Below are 18,217 nucleotides of genomic sequence, written 5' to 3'. Positions count from 1 at the left end.
AAATAACCTCTTTTAATAGTCAAATATATCTAAAAAATCAGAAATGCATTATTATGAGTTCACAAATTGCATTAAGTGATGTAATAATAAATTTAGAAAACTTTTTTTTAAATAAATGTTGACATATTTTTAAATCAATATTTCAGAATCTTGCTAATTTTGGAACAGAATTATTCGGTGGTATATTGATTTTTTTTTTTAAAAAATTAATTTTCTTAGTCAATTTCGTGACGCAAAATGACTAATTTTGAGATTGTTATAAAATAAAAAATAACAAGAAGTAGGTAGTTAGAAATGTGGGCTGTCATGGCGTGGATCCGACGTGGCGATCTTATCGACCGTTGGGATGTCGACTAAATCAAGGAACAGCCCTCTTTTCCACCGTTGGATGCGTTGGCCTGTTCGTCCAATCCCGAACAAGAAACCGCGGGAGAGAGAAGGTTTGCAACTCAGCATCATCATCATCGACCATGGTATCTTCTCTCTCAATCTCAATTCACAGTGCCAAATCACCTCCCACCACTATAAATACCCCCTCCCTCAACACATCTCCTGCATTCACTTCTCGTCTCGCATTCTTTCTTCCTTTGAAGAACAGAAATCTATTATCCCCGAGGCGTGTTTCTTCTTCTCAGCTCTCGTTTTCTTCACCTAATCGCGTTCTCGCTTACAGGGTACGTTGTCTTTCTCTGTGTTTCTTGGTGAAATTTTTAATCTTTGTTTTCTGGGGTTGTGAGATTTCATCTGGGCTTTGGTTTGGTTTGTGGGAGTTGGGCAGATCTCTTGTTCTGTTTGGGAAATTGGTTATTGAAATGGCAGAACTTTGGAAGAAATTTGTTCCTTTTGCTTTTCTGTCTTGGAAGTTTAAGCAAATCTTCGGAGTGGTTTGTGCTAATGTTTTGTTTTTTTGTTGCAGGGTAGTGAGGTAGAGCGTAAGGAAGCTAATAACAGCAAGCAATCAGCCATGACGATCAAACCAGCTGTTCGGATTGCGGAGAGGAAGCTTGTGGTGAAGGACAGGACAATCCTCACCAACGTGCCGGAAAATGTGATCGCCACCTCCGGCGCTGAAGCGGGGCCTGTTGAGGGTGTGTTCTTGGGTGCGGCGTTCGACAAAGACAGCAGCAGTCACGTGGTTTCGCTAGGAACACTGCGTGATGTGCGGTTCCTGGCGTGTTTCAGGTTCAAGTTGTGGTGGATGGCACAGAAGATGGGGGACAAGGGTCGTGATATCCCACTGGAGACGCAGTTCTTGCTGGTGGAAACCAAAGAGGGGTCGCATTTGGAATCTGATGTAGATGGTGATGAGGAGAATAAGGTTGTCTACACTGTGTTTCTGCCTTTGATTGAAGGGCCCTTTAAAGCTTGTCTCCAGGGGAATGAAGCGGATGAGTTAGAATTGTGCCTGGAAAGTGGTGATACTGAGACTGTTGGATCGACTTTCACTCATGCTGTTTATATTAGTGCAGGAACGGATCCATTTGGCACGATATACGAAGCCATTAAAGCCGTAAAATTGCGACTTGGAACCTTTAGATTGAGGCATGAGAAGAAGTTGCCTGGGATTGTCGATTACTTTGGGTGGTGCACATGGGATGCTTTCTACCAGGAGGTGACTCAAGAGGGGGTGGAAGCTGGCCTTGCGAGTCTTGAGGCTGGCGGGACGCCGCCGAAGTTCGTCATCATTGACGATGGTTGGCAGTCTGTGGGATCTGATGAAAATCGACAAGAAGCGCCACAAGAACCACAACCAGAACAACAGCCTGGGCAGCCACAGATTCTGAGGCTGACCGGAATTAAAGAAAACGCCAAGTTCCAAAAGAAGGAGGACCCTTCTACGGGGATCAAGAATATTGTCAACATCGCAAAAGAGAAACACGGATTGAAGTATGTTTATGTGTGGCACGCGATTACGGGCTATTGGGGTGGGGTGAGGCCCGGGGTGAAGGAGATGGAGGAGTATGGATCAGCTATGCAGTATCCAAAGTTGTCCAAGGGGGTTCTGGAGAATGAGCCAGGGTGGAAAACTGATGCAATTGCTTTGCAGGGGTTGGGTTTGGTGAATCCCAAGAATGTTTACAAGTTTTACAATGAGTTGCACAGCTATTTGGCTTCTGCGGGGATAGATGGTGTGAAAGTGGACGTGCAGTGTATATTGGAGACTCTTGGGGCTGGTCTTGGAGGCAGGGTTGAGATAACCAGGCAGTATCATCAAGCACTGGATGCTTCCGTTGCTAGGAATTTTCCTGACAATGGCTGCATCGCCTGCATGAGCCACAACCTTGAGTCACTCTACTGGTAAGCTTTGACAATCTTTTCTTGTTACTCACGATTTCTTGGACTTAGTTTTAGTCTATTACCATCAACATCATCATTTGTTGTGCGATTTCAGTCTCTGATGTGTTTCTGTTCTGATGATTCCTGAATGAAACAGCTCAAAACAAACTGCTATCGTCAGAGCATCCGATGATTTCTACCCGCGGGATCCTGTTTCGCATACCATCCACATAGCTGCAGTTGCATATAACAGTGTGTTCTTGGGAGAAGTAATGCTGCCTGACTGGGACATGTTCCATTCTCTACATCCGGCGGCAGAGTACCACGGATCAGCCAGGGCTCTCAGCGGTGGACCTGTCTATGTTAGGTAAGGAATCCCACAATCTTGATCAATGCTCGATGTATCATATATTATATATATATATATATGTAGATTTATTAATAACAAGAAGTAATAATTGAGAGTCTATATGCAATAGTGATGCGCCCGGAAAGCACAACTTTGATCTTCTGAGGAAGCTTGTTCTCCCTGATGGTTCCATTCTCCGAGCTCGCTTGCCTGGCCGACCCACCAAGGATTGCCTATTTTCTGACCCCGCCCGTGACGGTGTTAGGTGAGAATTGATACTTTTCCTTAGTACTTTTGTTATTTTGCCAAGTGCTTCCAATTCCATATTGGTGGCTGTTATATCATGACAATCAATTTGATCCTTATAGTTTAGTTGGTAGTTGAAAATAAGTTTACCAGCGAAGTCAAAACGAAGTTTCTATTCTGTCAAAAAACATAATTATCTCCAGATCATGTGAGCTTATAATGAGTTAACTATAGTTGGGGGTTTGAAGCTGAAAATACAATTATAATTGGATTTGTTTTCTGAGCAATTCTTGTTGTGTTTCAGCTTGTTGAAGATATGGAACATGAACAAGTACACTGGAGTTCTTGGAGTATACAACTGTCAAGGTGCAGCATGGAACAGTGTTGAGAGGAAGAACACTTTCCACCAAACCAAATCCGAATCAATCACCGGCTATGTCAGGGGCCGCGACGTTCATCTCATTTCAGACGTTGCGCTCGACTCCAACTGGGATGGAAATGTCGCTCTCTACTCTCACAGGAGTGGCGACATTATCACCCTGCCGTATAATGTAGCCTTGCCAGTCTCCCTCAAGGTCCTAGAGCATGAGATCTTCACCGTCACACCGATCAAAGTACTGGCACCTGGGTTCCGCTTTGCACCATTTGGGCTCATTGACATGTTCAATGCTGGTGGAGCAATAGAAGGGCTCAAATATGAAGTGAAGGCTGCTGCACAATCATCAGAAGGAAACGGTGTTGCTGGAGAGAGAGTCGAGAACTTGAGCTCGGAGGTTGTGGCAGTCATTTCCATGGAAGTAAAGGGCTGTGGCCGTTTCGGTGCTTACTCATCGGCTAAGCCTAGAAAATGCACAGTGGGATCTGCAGTGGTCGACTTCGAATACGACTTGGCCTCTGGCCTGGTAACCTTCAACTTGCTCGAGATGCCCCGGGAGGATCAGAAAGTCCACAACGTCGTGATTGAATTATGAAGTTATCATTACTTCATTGCTAGATTTTGAGCATGATGAGGAACTATTGAGCTATGTAAAGTTTGGGGAGAGGAGCAGAGAGGTTCCCCTGAGATTCACGATGAGCCTCTGTACTGGGCTTGGAAAGTTAGGATATTTCATCCCATATCTGCTTAGGAACCCCAATTTGATTGTACCCTCAATTCATCTTCCTGCTAGGAAGAAACCCATACAACTAGAATAATATCAAATGGCTGCATTTGTGGAATTATGTAATTTTCACCCATCTAGTGAGAGCTGTTGTTGTTTGAGTTAAGCTGATGGTATTACAGTAATATGCAATCAATAAACACAGTTTCTACTATTTCTCAGCAAAGCTAATCTTCGAGTTATGAGAATACATGCCAGAATTTTTAGGTGGTTTATTGCATTTTTCATGTCCAGCACCGACACGACAATCTGACATGGTGCAAGATCAGAATTGGGTTGCATCCTCCATTCAGCACAAAACTCATCCTTTCAAGTACATAAAGTTATTTAGAAACTGTTGTCCCAGAAGAAAAGTTTTTGACTTGTTCAGGTCTGGAACAGATTCATTAGAGAAAAGGCTAAGTCCTTAATGAAGAGTAGCACTTGATAGCTGTGTACATATGACTTTCTGTACTTAACAAGTGGATTTGGCTATTCATTCGATTTTAATTATGGTAATTATAGTAGATAAAACTAGCCCCTGATGTATCACAAGACACTGCAAAGCAGAGCAACTGTATTCGTTCAAAGGGATGAAAAATGGAGTAAATGCCAATAACAAATAATATTACAGAATCCTTCTCCAGTCTACAGTGAATTACAAAAATAAAAATAATACTAGGAAAGTTTATTTTGGTCCATTCCAAAAGGGAAAAAGATGAAAATTCACTACAGCATGGAACAATTACAATAATGATGCTTGCTTGCTTTTCTTGACATGGGAGCTGTAGTCCCGCCATCCCCAGTTGTAAATGCAACTTGCAATTAGAGAGCTAAGAGATGAATTCATACTTGAGTTTGAACGTAAAGAAGTGGGACAACATCCACACTTAAGTGAGTCTTCAGCAAGTGTAGAAATCTACAACTTGTCCCACAAAGGCCAATTTCCCGTAGGCTTGAGCCGATCCTAAGGAAATGGAAAGTGTCTCTATCATACAAAAAAGTTTTACTCCAACCTAGTCCTAATAGAAATCTCCAGTGTTTGAACTACGTCTCCTCTTCTGAAGGATCGGAATGTTCAGCTTCTTCATCATCACATTCCAACGGTTGAAATAGCAAAACTTCTTCCAGTTCTTTACCAAAATTATCATTGTCTTGTTGCCTTTCAAGATTTTCGCAGGGTTCCTTTCGCTTCAAATTCTCATTTGAACTCTGTTGCTGTGGAGGTGCTGCAACAGAGAGATGACCAAAACCTGTTTGTTCATAGAACAATTCTTTCTGGGAATTCCAATCTGCAGCAGTCTTCTCGACCATCTCTCCAATCAATCTCTTATTTTCTGTTATGTGCTTTACATTCTGGACGTCTATCACTTGGCTAGCCTCTTTAAATAACAAGAAAAACAGAAATTATATCAGTAAACAATTTAACCAAGTACGACGATCAAAGTTCAGTGCAAAAGGAGCAAAACAAAGAATGGAACTTGGGGAACATGAATTTAGTTAATTTGACAAGTTGCTGTCTGTAAAAACAACACTTGCGATTCGATGAAAGTGATAAAAGATAACAAGGTGAACAAGTGGCCAGGACAGACATTGAAAAAACCAGGGAATTGCACATACAAGATATGGCAAATGAAAGGAAAAGGTTATCTTTTCAAAACATGCAATGACAAACACACTAGGAAATGCATAGACTCTACGTCATGCCTACGCCTGAGATTGGGGCTAATGCTTGACTATACAAAAATATTTAGGAATAAACTTCACTAATAAATTTCGGGTTCATTCCAGAAACCTACTCTCATACTATGACTCATATATCTGTAAGTAAAGTTTCTCAAGTGAACGAACATAACTGTTGAAGGTTGAGTTCATGGAGGAGTACAGTTCAAATATAATAGAAACTTTGCATCTACACGTTCTATGAACAAAAAAGATCCAGGTGGTAGCACAGAGAAATGATTTGTGAATGCAAGAGATCATTGACATGCAATGCAATAAAATGGCACCAAATGAGTTGCAAATCAGACTTCAATACCTTTGATTGCCAGCTCTTTGGCCAGTGCATAATCTGATGATCTTCTTTTGAGCATATCAACTTCCAGCTCCATGCCCTTACAAAAAGAGAAAAACAAAAAAGATTGACTTTTAATATGAATTGGATGCCTGAAGAAGATGCCCCACTGGCAGACAGCTACATCTGTAGCACTGTTTCTGACAGATTTAAGAAAACAAAACATTGCGACATAGATAACATTTAAAAATTAAAGGCTGCCACTGAACATAGATATAACCACTCACCTGATGTACAAACAATAACTAACCTGATCCTCGATAACATTTCATACAACTACCCAACTACAACTGTTACCAAGCACTTAGTCCACCCCCAAACCCCAAACAAAACCCTGATCCGAAAGATTTAAAATGTAGATGATGGTTTCTGCCAAAATTCACATATCTTTTTCCATGAAACTGTTACACAAAAATGTATACTGTTAACAAGCCATGATCAATGATGAAAAAGCATTTTCGACAAATTCATTATATTCTTTGGACAACATATTGTTGTTTGACTGCACAACAATGATTATTCAAGGATTTCATGGTTGGATCAGAAGCTTAGGATAAGTTGTTTGCTGACAACCAACCAAGCTACCAGCAAACATGAAAAAGCAAAAAATTAGCTAACATCACAAGACATATCAATGCACCATGTCAGGTTTGCTTATATTATTTCTAAATAATTATATTTTTCATCATTATTTGGTCTTGCTCAACCAACTTCAAGAACAAAGACTTGCTGATTCAGCTGGAACAATACCAGAAGTAACTAAATCACTTGCTGCTTCTGCCAGAATCTCTAGGTTTTGCCCATTAGGGATGTCAAGAGCACATAGCTCAGTTCAAAACCTGATAAGTTACAAAGCAAGGTTTTCACAAAACTCACCAAGTCCATGTGGATAAAGTGCTCCAGCCGAGAATTTGCAAATAACCTGTTGAGTCAAAATAGCACCTTGAGATACGGCGAAGAAAGTGCTGCTAGAAAAATTGCAGAAGGTAACAAATTAGGAAATAATTGAAACATGAGATAAATCTGAAGCTCTGGACTTACTTCTTATATGCTGCTTGGACACGAGCATTCTGTATGTCTGTAAGTTCATTTACTCTCTCGGTTGGAGAGCCCTCATTTGCACCCACGAAACCAAAAAGAAACATGTTCCTCTCTAGCATACTCTTCAGTAAAGCAGAAACCACTTTCAGGCCCTTTGCCTTTGACTCAATTGCAAGGTTCTTAAGCTGTCTCAACTCTCCTACAATAGAAAAAAAGTTAAAATCCAACTCTGCTTCCAGTCTAGTTGCAATCGTACACAGACCTAGTAACTAATGGACGATTTTGGTTTTATTTTTGTTCTTTCAGTTTTTCCCTATTGAAGATATTATGAGAAGCTTTTATTTGGAAAATAACGATATTATAGAGACAAGATTGATGATCACTCAATTTTGTAACGTAATGGTTTCCATAATAAGATGCTAATTTTTTCAGATTGTATTTCATAACCTGGTCCTTCCGATCAGTTAATGGATGTTAAGAGACTTCATTGATTCTTTACATATGCCAACACCGAGGACATTAATTCAACCGACTCAAAATCTTTCTATATATGAACTTTCTAAGAGTTCAATTTTAAGGTGTGGATGTCGTAAATAGCTAAGTGATAATGATCTGCAAGCATAGAGGGACCTAGCCTCTCTAAGCAGACATATAATATGTGCAATCATTACTTGCAAAAGATTGACGAACAGTTGGTTGCAAAGCAGTAAACTCCCATACAAATTGACAGCTTCAGAAAATCTTATGACTGCTTAATGAATGTAATCAGAGATCTTCGTTATGGAAAAGATTGTATCTCCTCAAGAACATAAAGATATTAGGAAGAAGAAGAGAGATAAGAAAAGACAACAGAGAAAATATTGGACTAGAATATTGAAGGACACAACACCTGATTACTGTGTTGGGCTGTTGCTAAGTAACTAGAAGTTCAGTAATAGATACTCTTATGAGAAAGAAAAACAAGAACAAAACTGAGAAAAATATAAGCAGTGGCAGCTACCATGTGGAAGCAGATACTCAGATACAAATAACTAGATGTAGTAGACTCCCCCATCAAATTAGAGATCACAGAAGCATGAGTCGATTGAAAGAAGTTGAATACACACCAAGAGACAAATATATTCTGTAAGGCGGCTTGAATGGCTGAGTCTCATACAGGCAGTACAAGCAATACAGCCCACCCAGTTTGTTTGAGAAAGAACCAGATGAAACCATGTAACCTACAACCACAACATTACCACTTATAAGTTAATGCTAGGAGTAATGAGACTGCAAACAAAGGATTTCCCATCAATGAATAGCAAATCATACATCAAATTATGGATTACATCTTAACCGAACGAAAGAATGGAATCAATGACTGACCTGATTAAATTTTAAACAGAAGTTAATGCAAAGAAATGCTTAAGAGAGAATGTAGAAAAGACAATATGTGGATAAAGGAGAAGAGCAAAAAGAACATTAATTATATAAGGAGGCATATGGCCAGCCAATGGACTGTTGGTGGGGGAATGTCATCCTTAACTCCGGAAAATGTCTTTGTCATGGATCCATACAGGTTTTGCCAAGGCAAACTACCTTAATTCACCTAATTCATCCAAAAGTTTAAACTTTACACTACATCTCCCTTTCTTCCTATATTGAAGGTGAAAACATAAAAAACACACGAGTTAATGTATATAGATCAAAAGTACAGATGTACAGTAATTACGAATTCTGAAATTTCATTTGAATTGGTTCATATACCTTAAATTACTCTTTTGAGTTCTGTTTATAAAACAAAAAACTTTAATACAGAAACTGCACCTTTCAGAAATGAAATGGCATTCAGAAAATCAGCAACCCAACTTGCAGATTGTCATTGTTCAGTGTTTGGTCTAAGACACCATAGTGCACCTAAAACAGAGGTGATTTATGTAAAACTAAGAATGGCATAACCTTTTACAACAAAATATATGAAAATGATAACCATTCTCCCCACTCCAACGTCCGTCCCCCCCCCCCCCCCCCCAAATCGTGCTATGAGCCGACAATTCCAAAGAAATGGTAAGATATGGGTAAGAGTTCTTGCGGATATCCCTATTACCAGAAAACCTACAGAAGTCAGAATGGGAAGAGGAAAAGGAAATCCTACGGGTTCGGTTGCTCATGTGTCCACGGGACAAATCCCATTTGAAATGGATGGTGTGAGTTTGTCAAAAGCCCAGCCTTCATTCCCACCAAAGCAAAAGAAAAGGTAGTTGAGGCAAGCTTAGCCACGAGCCCCCTTCCAACTACATAGCAAACTCTTGCTTGGGTAAAACCTTTCCTTTAGAGCGGGCAAGCCCTTTTTCTGTTAGTTGGCAGGGTGCCCCAGTTGTTGGAAACCAACCTCTATTCAGCCCAATCTTCGTCCTCCGCTATTAGCTAATTTGGCATGGAAAAGAGCTCCCCCCAACACACACAAAAAGTTAAAAAAAAAAAAACAAAAAGGGGAAAGAAGAGAAAAGAAGACACCACAAAGAAACACTTCCCTGTTGGGAACAAGGAGAAAGACAAAATGCCAACCAATTCAACAAGCTTCAAGATATCATATTCAGTCAACTTATTAAATATATAAATAATCAATAATGGACAAGCTACTTAGTAACTTACCAATGGAATGTGCATACAATGACTGCATAAAGAAACTTCGGTTAGTGGAAGGGCTAGCCTCAAATATGAATGAGAACTTTCTTGAAAGCCACACTCTTTTGAATTCAGCAAAAGTAGTTAACTCACACTACAAACCAGAAAAGCAGTAAACATGAATTAGTAAGCAGTGACTAGCATCAACATCAGAAACTATGATCACACTTTTGTTTGTTGCTAATACCTCAGCAAACTCATTTATGAGCTCATCAATGTCTAGCTTGAACGGCTTCAGGTCCATCACCTTCTCACAGTTCTCGTTTCTTGATAAGATATCAAATTCTTCTTCTGTCAGGCTAACAAAGTAACATCCAGAAGTTAATTTCTTTTTCTTGAGTCAGGCACAAGAAGTTTCCATTGAAAACTAAAATGGTCCGGGCACCCCGTTGTTTATCAGTTCATTTTGCAGTCAGAGTTGGTTGCTTTTACTTAATTCAGTATTTTTAAAACAAACCAACAAAATTCAGATTCCAGTTGGTATTTAGGATCATATAACGATTCCCGCCGTGCCCACGCTCCAAGTTGACAAACTTCGCCGTCTCGCCGCGCGATTTGCCTTCGCTCCGTCGCGACGCCACCTCCCTTCACCAGATCTTCTCGCTACGCCACCGCTCCGCCGCTGCTCTGTCACCGCTGACCGCTGCGCATCGGTGTCGTTAATCCTCCGTCCAGCGCTCTCACCATCCTCAGAATCGACAAACACACAATAATTGCAGTGACATCGCAGAGATATGTAGGCTAACCATTCCTTATAACCTCCATCATTGAGGTTGAGAATGTTTTGTTGTCTTCAATCCACCACTCTACTAAACTTCAGAAAAAGAAGGTGAAAATAATAATCAAAGTCTGATGGGTGTGTGAATTGGAGTTTTCAAGAAATAAAAACCCATCCCAGTGGGAGCAGGGGAGGCTGATTTGGGGAATAAAGCATCAGCTTGTGTTTTTTCAGGTTTTACCAAAACAGCGGCTCTCTTCTCCACATTTGCAACGCAAAGGGAAATGAGCCTGAAAATATTCCAAAAGCTACTATTGCTTATTACTTATTAGATAAATTTTTTTATAATTAAATTATCCTCATACATTTTTATGCGTTAATTCATGTGAAGAGGTATATCTTTTATTATAAGGGTAGTTTAATAATAAAAATAATTTAGCCTGCAATATCAAATCAATAAATGCAGTGTTATTTTATTCTAAATTTAGAATCACTCTATAAAAAATAAATCATAAAAAGTGATTCGGTTTCATTTGATTCAAATGATTCAAACGATTTAAAAAAAAATTTAATGACCCCTAGTTAGAATATATTCACTCTAATTCTGAACCCAGATGAAATCAAGTGAGATATGGTGATTGCGTAATTACAAAAAACAATCCATGATAATAAAAAAAAAAAATAGAAGTAGCTTGTATAATGAATTTTACGTTTTTGGGAGGTGTATAAAATAAAGATGATTTGTGTAAATAATATTAATATTTTTTTGTGGTCGTATGTGTAATTATCCAAAGTACATGGATGGTTTGTGTAGACAGATTATAAGTCAAGAGGGATAAATATAATTATTTTTTTTGTAACACTATTTTAAAAAATAAAATGAGTTCATTCATATATATATATATATATATATATATATTTAACATGATTTATTTTTTTGCCATTTCCTATATCACAGGAAGAGCTTGGAATTTTTCCTTTAATTTTTGTTACTTGTGCTAATTCATTATGTTACGTTTGGATGGATGAATTTGGAGCAGAGAATTTCAAATTTCTAATATATAAATCCTCTCGATTTATTTTGATAATTCATTTAAGAAAAAAATTCAACTTTGATTTTAAACTATGCTTTACAAAATATGGATGAACTTTTTAAATTCTTTTGATATGTAATTATTTGAAATATTTTTCTTAAATGCTTCTTTCAAATTCAAATTCTTCTGTTCAAATGTAAGCCTTAGATTATTTAAATTAGGTCCACTTGAAATGGTAGTCTTTAAATAACATATAATTTCATACCTTAGATTTAAAATATCGAATTTTAAGGTAGATTTAGATGAAATAATTTGAAAGTTAAATTACATTGATACCCTTGAGCTGAGGTCTAAATACACAAACACGTCATTCCCTTTGCAAAGTTACAGGCACACTCTCTCACAGAGGTATTAGTGTAATGTATTTTGGGGTATTTGTGTAAACTTTTGCCTCTGAATAAAATTGTAGTTAGAACTACAATTTTAAGGGATGTACTTGCAATTCTGCAAATAGAATAGAGTGATTGTGAATTTTGACCTAAATTCAAGAGGTGTCAACGTAATATACCTTAATTTTGAATTTGAATAAAATATTTTTAAAATAATTTCATATGACTTAATATTAAATAGCTTTGCAATTCATTGAACTAAAATATAATTCAAAATATGATTTCAAGGATTTGAGATCCTTCGTGAAGTGTGATTAGCCGAACAAGATAAAAAGATTTGTTATAGTGGATTTGAAATCTTTTAATTGAAAAACAATCTTATAGAGTTGGACAACCTAGCACAAGGTCACTGGTTTAGCCGATTGGATCGCGTTATTAAACTCGTCTTTTATAAATTTTTTATGGTGATTTAACTATTTTTACAAACAAAATGCCTTTTCTAACCCAACTGTAATGTTTTAAAAGCTACAAAGAGTTAAATATTATAATTCTGCAACAAAAAACAGAAGGAAATGTAAACGCGCAAAAGTCCAAAAATGTTGGAAACAAAACCCTAGCTTCAAACCGCTCTGTGGTATGTTGCCCTATGGATTGTCGGATGTTCACAATTACTTAAAATAAACATTTATCAATTTATAACTCAAAGTTGATAAGAAAGCTATAAATTCTTGCGTTTAAACTGCTTAAATTAAATTAATTTAAGATAAAAGTTGTAAACTGTTCTCTACTACTGTAACTTATTGGTAAAGTTGTGAACATTAAGTTGTTTCTTCAGATGCTCAAACTTCAACTCTTTATTTCTTTTCTTCTTACAAATACCTTTTCTTTGTTTAAAATTTTTTGAACACTCCTGAAATTAACCACTATCTACAAAATACCCTCCTATAATGTACTATCACGAGAAAAAATTTGTTAAAACAATCACTAATATGAGGACGATATTTATAATTTTTTAAAAAATAAAAAAATAATTATAATTATGATAAATTTTAAAAATATGATGTAATAAGTATTTATAACTTGGGACCTAAAAATGTATTTATAATTAGACTAAATGACAAAGATGTAGATGTATTTTGTTTTATATGTTATATATACAGCGAATGTTGATAATCAGGAGAACAAGAGACAAATATAACCATTAAAACTGAAGAAAAGTGAACGTTGAAAACCACATCAAAATACAGCATTTTGAAGGCAGAAAGTGTACCTGAAACGAGAAAAATGAGCAGTGAAATAGGGAGAAAAGAGCTATACCAAAGGAGGAAGGGTCAAATCAAATACAAGGATATATGAGCTACTTGAGAATTTAATCTAGACAAGTTTCTGAGAGTATTGTACAATAAGAGGTTCAAAGATGGAATCATGCAAACACAGTTTCTAGAACAAAATAATAACATCTCTCTCTCTCTCTCTACCTAAACACTTTCTAACAAATTTGGATGTAGAAGCAAACACTAAATTGGGGCTTCCATTTTCACAACCGGTAGCGCGGTTTCTACATTCTCTGACTGAAGCCAATCCTTTGCACATATGAGGGCCTCTACTGTCTCTGGTCGTAACGAGCACCTGTAACTATCCATCTCCTTCCGTACTGTGTCGAACACTGAGGTAGCCGGGACAGTGCATACTGGAATCGACAAGATGTCACGGGCCATCTTTGATAGAGTTGGGTACTTTATCCGGTTTAGTTTCCACCATCCTATCACGTCGAATTCATGTACACGGGGCAAAAGGGACTCTTCCAGATACTGATCCAACTCAGACTTGGCAAGCTGGCTTGTAGTTTCCATGATGTAGACGTCAAAGTCTGTAAGGCCAAGACCATTGCTTGAGATTCCCATTCCTTGTGGATCCTCAGGCTTGATGGATGCTCCGTTTGCTTCTTCAGCATAGGCAGGAGTTAGAGGCAGAGGAAGCGCAACGTATTCGAGGAATAGCTCATGGATCCCGTCGTCAACAACCTTCACATACGAGGCAGCCTCTTCGCCGTATATTTTTGAGAAACTGAACTCGACAAGTTTCATTTTGAAACGGGGATCCATGACTACCGCGATTGCTAGGATAAAGCAGCAACTCTTCCAGTATTTGTCAAATTTCTCTTGCATAAACTTTGTCAAGCTGCTGACAAATGGATCTTCGCTGGCAGCTGCACGTGCCAATTCCAACTGAATCTTCCATGCTTCGTGGAAGAATGTGTTTGTTGTTGGAGTAGCTGCTGTTGTTAGAAGATTTGCTGTGTCGAAGAGGGGTTTCAAGTAAGTGCAGAGGGTCTCTATTTGCTTCCAATCTTCTACTGACGGGGCGTCCTTGTAGTCGGGGTCTGAAGTATCCAAACAAGAGAAGACTTCCTTTAATTCTGATGCAGCCAACAACATTTCGTAAGTTGTGTTCCACTGAGTTTGGTCATCGATAGCAAGATTCTTAGAGCTAGGTACTTGAAGTTGTTGTTTGAGCTCAATAAACTTTTCCTCGCGCGATTCTGATGTTTTGACATACTTTACACTGTCTCTTACCTTCTTAACAATGCCCTCCACAGAAGCCAACGCATCTTGGACGATGCTGCTTAACGAACGAGCAAGGCAATTTCCAACCAACAACTGGCCATCAAGCACCAATGGGTTCTTAACAGAGAGCAAAGCTCTCAGATTATCAACTGACGCATCAGTAAGCGGTTGATTGATAGTAACGGAAAATAACTTGCCATCCATACTCCAATCAGACAAGCATGCAGCAACAGAGTGGCTGAAGGCAGTATCTGACTCTGGATAAGGTTCCATGATCACATTGAGAAGTTTTCGGTGCATTTTCCAGTCACTATCAATGAACTGCCCGCTTACAAACATGTAGCCAATAGTTCGAGAAGATGACCATAAATCCAGAGTAAGGCAGACACGCCCAGGCATCCCCTCAATCACCTTCTGGATGCTCTGTTTTTCCCTTAGATAAGTTGCCACGCAGTCCCCCTGCACAGTATTGAAGCTCACCATATCAAATCGAGGCTGTAAATTCTGAACAAACGCCACAAAACCGGGGTGTTCAACCATGTGAAGTGGATAGTCATGCATAATAATCATCCTAGCAATCTCATGCCGGCAACGGTCCGCATCAAAGGAAATTAAAGGGACACTGGCTGTCCGATAACGCCGTTTTGGTGTATCAGAAAATGAACTCATTTTGGAAGGTGCGCTATATGGGCTCAATTGATTTTTCTCCTGATTACGCAGTACCACTGGGCACGTCCCCTTTGCAATGTGACGCTTGAGATGACTTGTTCCAGCTACCTTAGACCCTGTGCTGTAGGCAAATGACTGTTTGCATTGTTTACAGCATGCCCTCCTACATCCAGCACCAACTGTTTCAATAGTGAAATGTTCCCAGACAATTGACTTCTTTTTCCTACGCTTGGTTGGTTGTTGTTCTGCATTATTTGGTGGTAGCTCTATATGGTTCGGCTGAGGCTCTAAAATGTCAAGTTGCATCTCTGAATCGAGAGGTTGTGTCTCCTCCATGGGTATAAGCTCATTATTCATGATTTGGTTTGAGTTTTCCACCTCCATCTTGAGAGAACGCTAGATGATCGAACTTTCTGCAAAATTGAAAAACACATCACGACATAAAGTCCCAAAACAACTTAAAGCTCAATAATCAATCTTAAACCATATAGCGGTGAATTAAACTCATACTGCACGCTAGCATGAGTATGATTGCAATCAACACCAAATGCAAATCAGGGACAAATGACATCAAGTAAGCAAACGATGAAAATTACAAAAGGCTGAGGGGCCAAGGTTGCATACATTAGATGAGTAGGAAACACTTGGAAACCGAGTGTCGTGCAGAGAGAACTCAGAACATTGACACAAAGGTTACCCATCACACATTTGACTTTTTCCTATATGAAACGAGAATCCTTTTAGCAAAGAAGAATCGTTGTCAAAACATTATTTTAACATGAATCAACACAGCACTGTTAGTGCAAAACAGGAGTATTCTATTCAAACATCACTTCTCCAACAAAACAGCTGCATCAACAGATGGCCAAAAACAAATTTTCATCAATAAGCACCTACTGTAGTTGAAAAACTGTAGACTCAACATCAATATGAGAATGCTTAGAAAAATAGCATTGGAGAGGCATAACAGATTAATCTCCATGAATTAATCAACATTAGCCTTTCAGACATTATAATCAGGAAAAAAAGATCATACAAATCAACAAGATAACACACCAATGAACAAATACATTATAAGACCAGTCTTATTGTGAACTCTTCGGTTAAAGTTTCTAAAACTTTCTTCCCAAACTCGATGGTTAAATGGTTTACAATTATCAAGACATAAACTGAATTTGACAAAAGAAGTTAACATAAGAAACCCACCCGAGAATTTGTGGTTATACAATAACTTATATTTTTATGCATGCATGAAATTTTCAGAAGGCCTCCACGTTTACCTAAAACAAAGGAGTTGCTATTCTGGAAACCAGTCATTCCTTCTCATTCCACATTTATGGACAATGTAATAGACAAATTAAGTGTACATGGATCAAATTTTCAGCAAATAATGGGTTGGACCAACCAGATTTGGGTTTTAGTGTTGAGGCTTGAGGTCTGAGTCTCAAGTCTTGGCAAACCCAAGTTGTTACCATCTCTATCCACTGTTGGGAATTCAAATTGAGCCATAAGTCATGGTTATAAATCAAAGTGTATATGTTCTAATTTAACCATCAGAGGCCCGCATGGGCCCGGGTCCTACACACCTAACCCCAGCAATAAGCTTTTACTTCCGGCCTCATGTACAAACTAGGACTAGTATATAAAGTGACCAGCGATAGATCAATATCACAGTAGCAAATTTACAAAAATAACCTCACTGTACAATCACATATTTATTGATTAACACATAACTTAAAGGGCCCAATAGACAGATTTCACCTCCAAAAACAACTCAGCACCAACAACACAAGGTAAAACAGATCTACAACTTCATCAACATGGGCTTCTATCCAAGCAAAAGCCCATTTCAAAAGCAGAGACTCCCAGAAATTTGAACTGAGAGATGATTCATGAACAGAGACCATCAAGCAAACTCTATTCAACAAAACAGAATACAAGCTACACAGGAAGTCAAATTTCTAGCAGATCTTGGACTTTTAAGTTAAGAAAGAAATAGGCACCAAAACCAGCACGCAGAACAATTCAAACGTCGAAAGAAACAAACTTCCTCAAGGAGAAACTTGAGATCCGACTCAAAAACCCAGTTTAACATAAGCACAACTGCGTAAGAATTAAAGTCGATTTCCAGACAACATTAAGCATGAAAAATAACAAGAAAAACCCACCAAATCCACAAACTAACAACATAAAATCTGACTCAACACAATTATCACGAAACAAAGGGTATAACCAAGAATAGAAAAACCAAACACGGCAAAAACTCCCGAAAACGCTCAAAACCAATCTCAAACTTCCCATACCAGCAAAAACAAGAGTTTCGAGGGAAACCCAGATGAAAAAGATCCGTTCTTGGGCCGAATCCAAGGCGGAGGAGGGGATTTCCGGCGTTTCCCAGCTCCCAGATCTAGGGTTTCGAGGAGAGAGAAAGAGAGAGGAGAGAGAAAGGGAGAATTGGGCTTGCAATTGGACCTAATTTTTTGGGGGTTCGTTTGATGGTAAGTTGTGATAAGGTTTATTATTTGTTGGGGTAGGGAGATAGAAACATTAAAGTGAATTGGATATGGACTTTGAGGTCCATCTACTTTCTTGGTGGTTTAGTGTGTGAGCTCTAAGGTGTATTAGTGTGTGTTCTTGGTCCTCCCCCTCCCGCTCCCTTCACACACAACACACACAAAAGTCATCATAGTTGCTCACTCACATAACTTCATTCTTTTCTTGGTTTTTAATATGTGACCACACAGCCCACCTTTAGTGTGTGTAGCCCACTCCTTCATAGGGCAAAAATTCAAACACCCCTTAGTGGTTTTCTTGTTGTGGGGGCCTACAAATTTTGGGCAGTTTTGAACTTGGAATCATTCTTTTTTGGGGAAATATTTTTTTTATTTTTATTTTTTTAAAATTTTTTAGCCCATATGATGTGGACAACATTTATTTGTTTTTTTTCTTACATCAAAACTTAAAGAAACGAAAGAGATCTAAATCCCATGTTCATAAATTCAAAAGAATTGGTCCAAGGCCTATTTTAGTGATGGGGGTTCCGTTTT

The 18,217-nt window shown here is 38.5% G+C and overlaps 3 protein-coding genes across 4 annotated transcripts; 1 reads left to right on the top strand and 2 right to left on the bottom strand.

Moving 5' to 3' along the window:
- Positions 1–514: 514 nt before the first annotated feature.
- LOC105162125 (putative galactinol--sucrose galactosyltransferase 6) lies at positions 515–4,186 on the top strand. The gene is made up of 5 exons (XM_011080080.3): positions 515–674; positions 917–2,298; positions 2,435–2,644; positions 2,757–2,891; positions 3,177–4,186. Exons 2-5 carry the CDS (start codon positions 965–967, stop codon positions 3,841–3,843), a joined length of 2,346 nt encoding a protein of 781 aa, XP_011078382.1. The 5' UTR covers positions 515–674; positions 917–964; the 3' UTR covers positions 3,844–4,186.
- Positions 4,187–4,605: 419 nt separating this feature from the next.
- Positions 4,606–10,799, bottom strand: LOC105162126 (Small nuclear RNA activating complex (SNAPc), subunit SNAP43 protein). The gene is made up of 7 exons (XM_011080081.3): positions 9,981–10,799; positions 9,761–9,887; positions 8,233–8,346; positions 7,127–7,325; positions 6,962–7,007; positions 6,050–6,125; positions 4,606–5,393 (listed from the first exon to the last, which is right to left on the bottom strand). Exons 1-7 carry the CDS (start codon positions 10,035–10,037, stop codon positions 5,059–5,061), a joined length of 954 nt encoding a protein of 317 aa, XP_011078383.1. The 5' UTR covers positions 10,038–10,799; the 3' UTR covers positions 4,606–5,058.
- A 2,486-nt stretch (positions 10,800–13,285) lies between these two features.
- On the bottom strand, positions 13,286–17,850 carry DAYSLEEPER (BED zinc finger and hAT dimerization domain-containing protein DAYSLEEPER). 2 transcript variants are annotated; one of them, XM_020693730.2, is made up of 3 exons: positions 17,474–17,850; positions 15,795–15,889; positions 13,286–15,583 (listed from the first exon to the last, which is right to left on the bottom strand). In XM_020693730.2, exon 3 carries the CDS (start codon positions 15,552–15,554, stop codon positions 13,452–13,454), a length of 2,103 nt encoding a protein of 700 aa, XP_020549389.1. In that variant the 5' UTR covers positions 15,555–15,583; positions 15,795–15,889; positions 17,474–17,850; the 3' UTR covers positions 13,286–13,451. The 2 variants fall into 2 exon arrangements, with proteins under 2 accessions (XP_020549389.1, XP_011078385.1); XM_011080083.3 differs by lacking the exon at positions 15,795–15,889 and having other exon boundaries at positions 17,474–17,849.
- Positions 17,851–18,217: the final 367 nt, after the last annotated feature.

This window comes from Sesamum indicum, linkage group LG5, assembly GCF_026168435.1.
Source record: "Sesamum indicum cultivar Baizhima isolate 11 linkage group LG5, ASM2616843v1, whole genome shotgun sequence".
NCBI lineage: Eukaryota > Viridiplantae > Streptophyta > Magnoliopsida > Lamiales > Pedaliaceae > Sesamum > Sesamum indicum.
Note: the sequence above shows the minus strand (reverse complement) of the source record. Positions and strands in the feature narration are given on the sequence as shown.

Coding starts and splice junctions, on each gene's coding strand:
- LOC105162125 (XM_011080080.3), top strand. CDS start 965: ATGACGATCAAACCAGCTGTTCGGATTGCGGAGAGGAAGCTTGTGGTG. Junction 2,645..2,756: donor GGTGGACCTGTCTATGTTAG/GTAAGGAATCCC, acceptor TATATGCAATAG/TGATGCGCCCGGAAAGCACA. Junction 2,892..3,176: donor CCCGCCCGTGACGGTGTTAG/GTGAGAATTGAT, acceptor GTTGTGTTTCAG/CTTGTTGAAGATATGGAACA.
- DAYSLEEPER (XM_020693730.2), bottom strand. CDS start 15,554: ATGGAGGTGGAAAACTCAAACCAAATCATGAATAATGAGCTTATACCC.
- LOC105162126 (XM_011080081.3), bottom strand. CDS start 10,037: ATGGACCTGAAGCCGTTCAAGCTAGACATTGATGAGCTCATAAATGAG. Junction 9,888..9,980: donor TCATAAATGAGTTTGCTGAG/GTATTAGCAACA, acceptor TCTGGTTTGTAG/TGTGAGTTAACTACTTTTGC. Junction 8,347..9,760: donor ATTGTATGCACATTCCATTG/GTAAGTTACTAA, acceptor TTGTGGTTGTAG/GTTACATGGTTTCATCTGGT.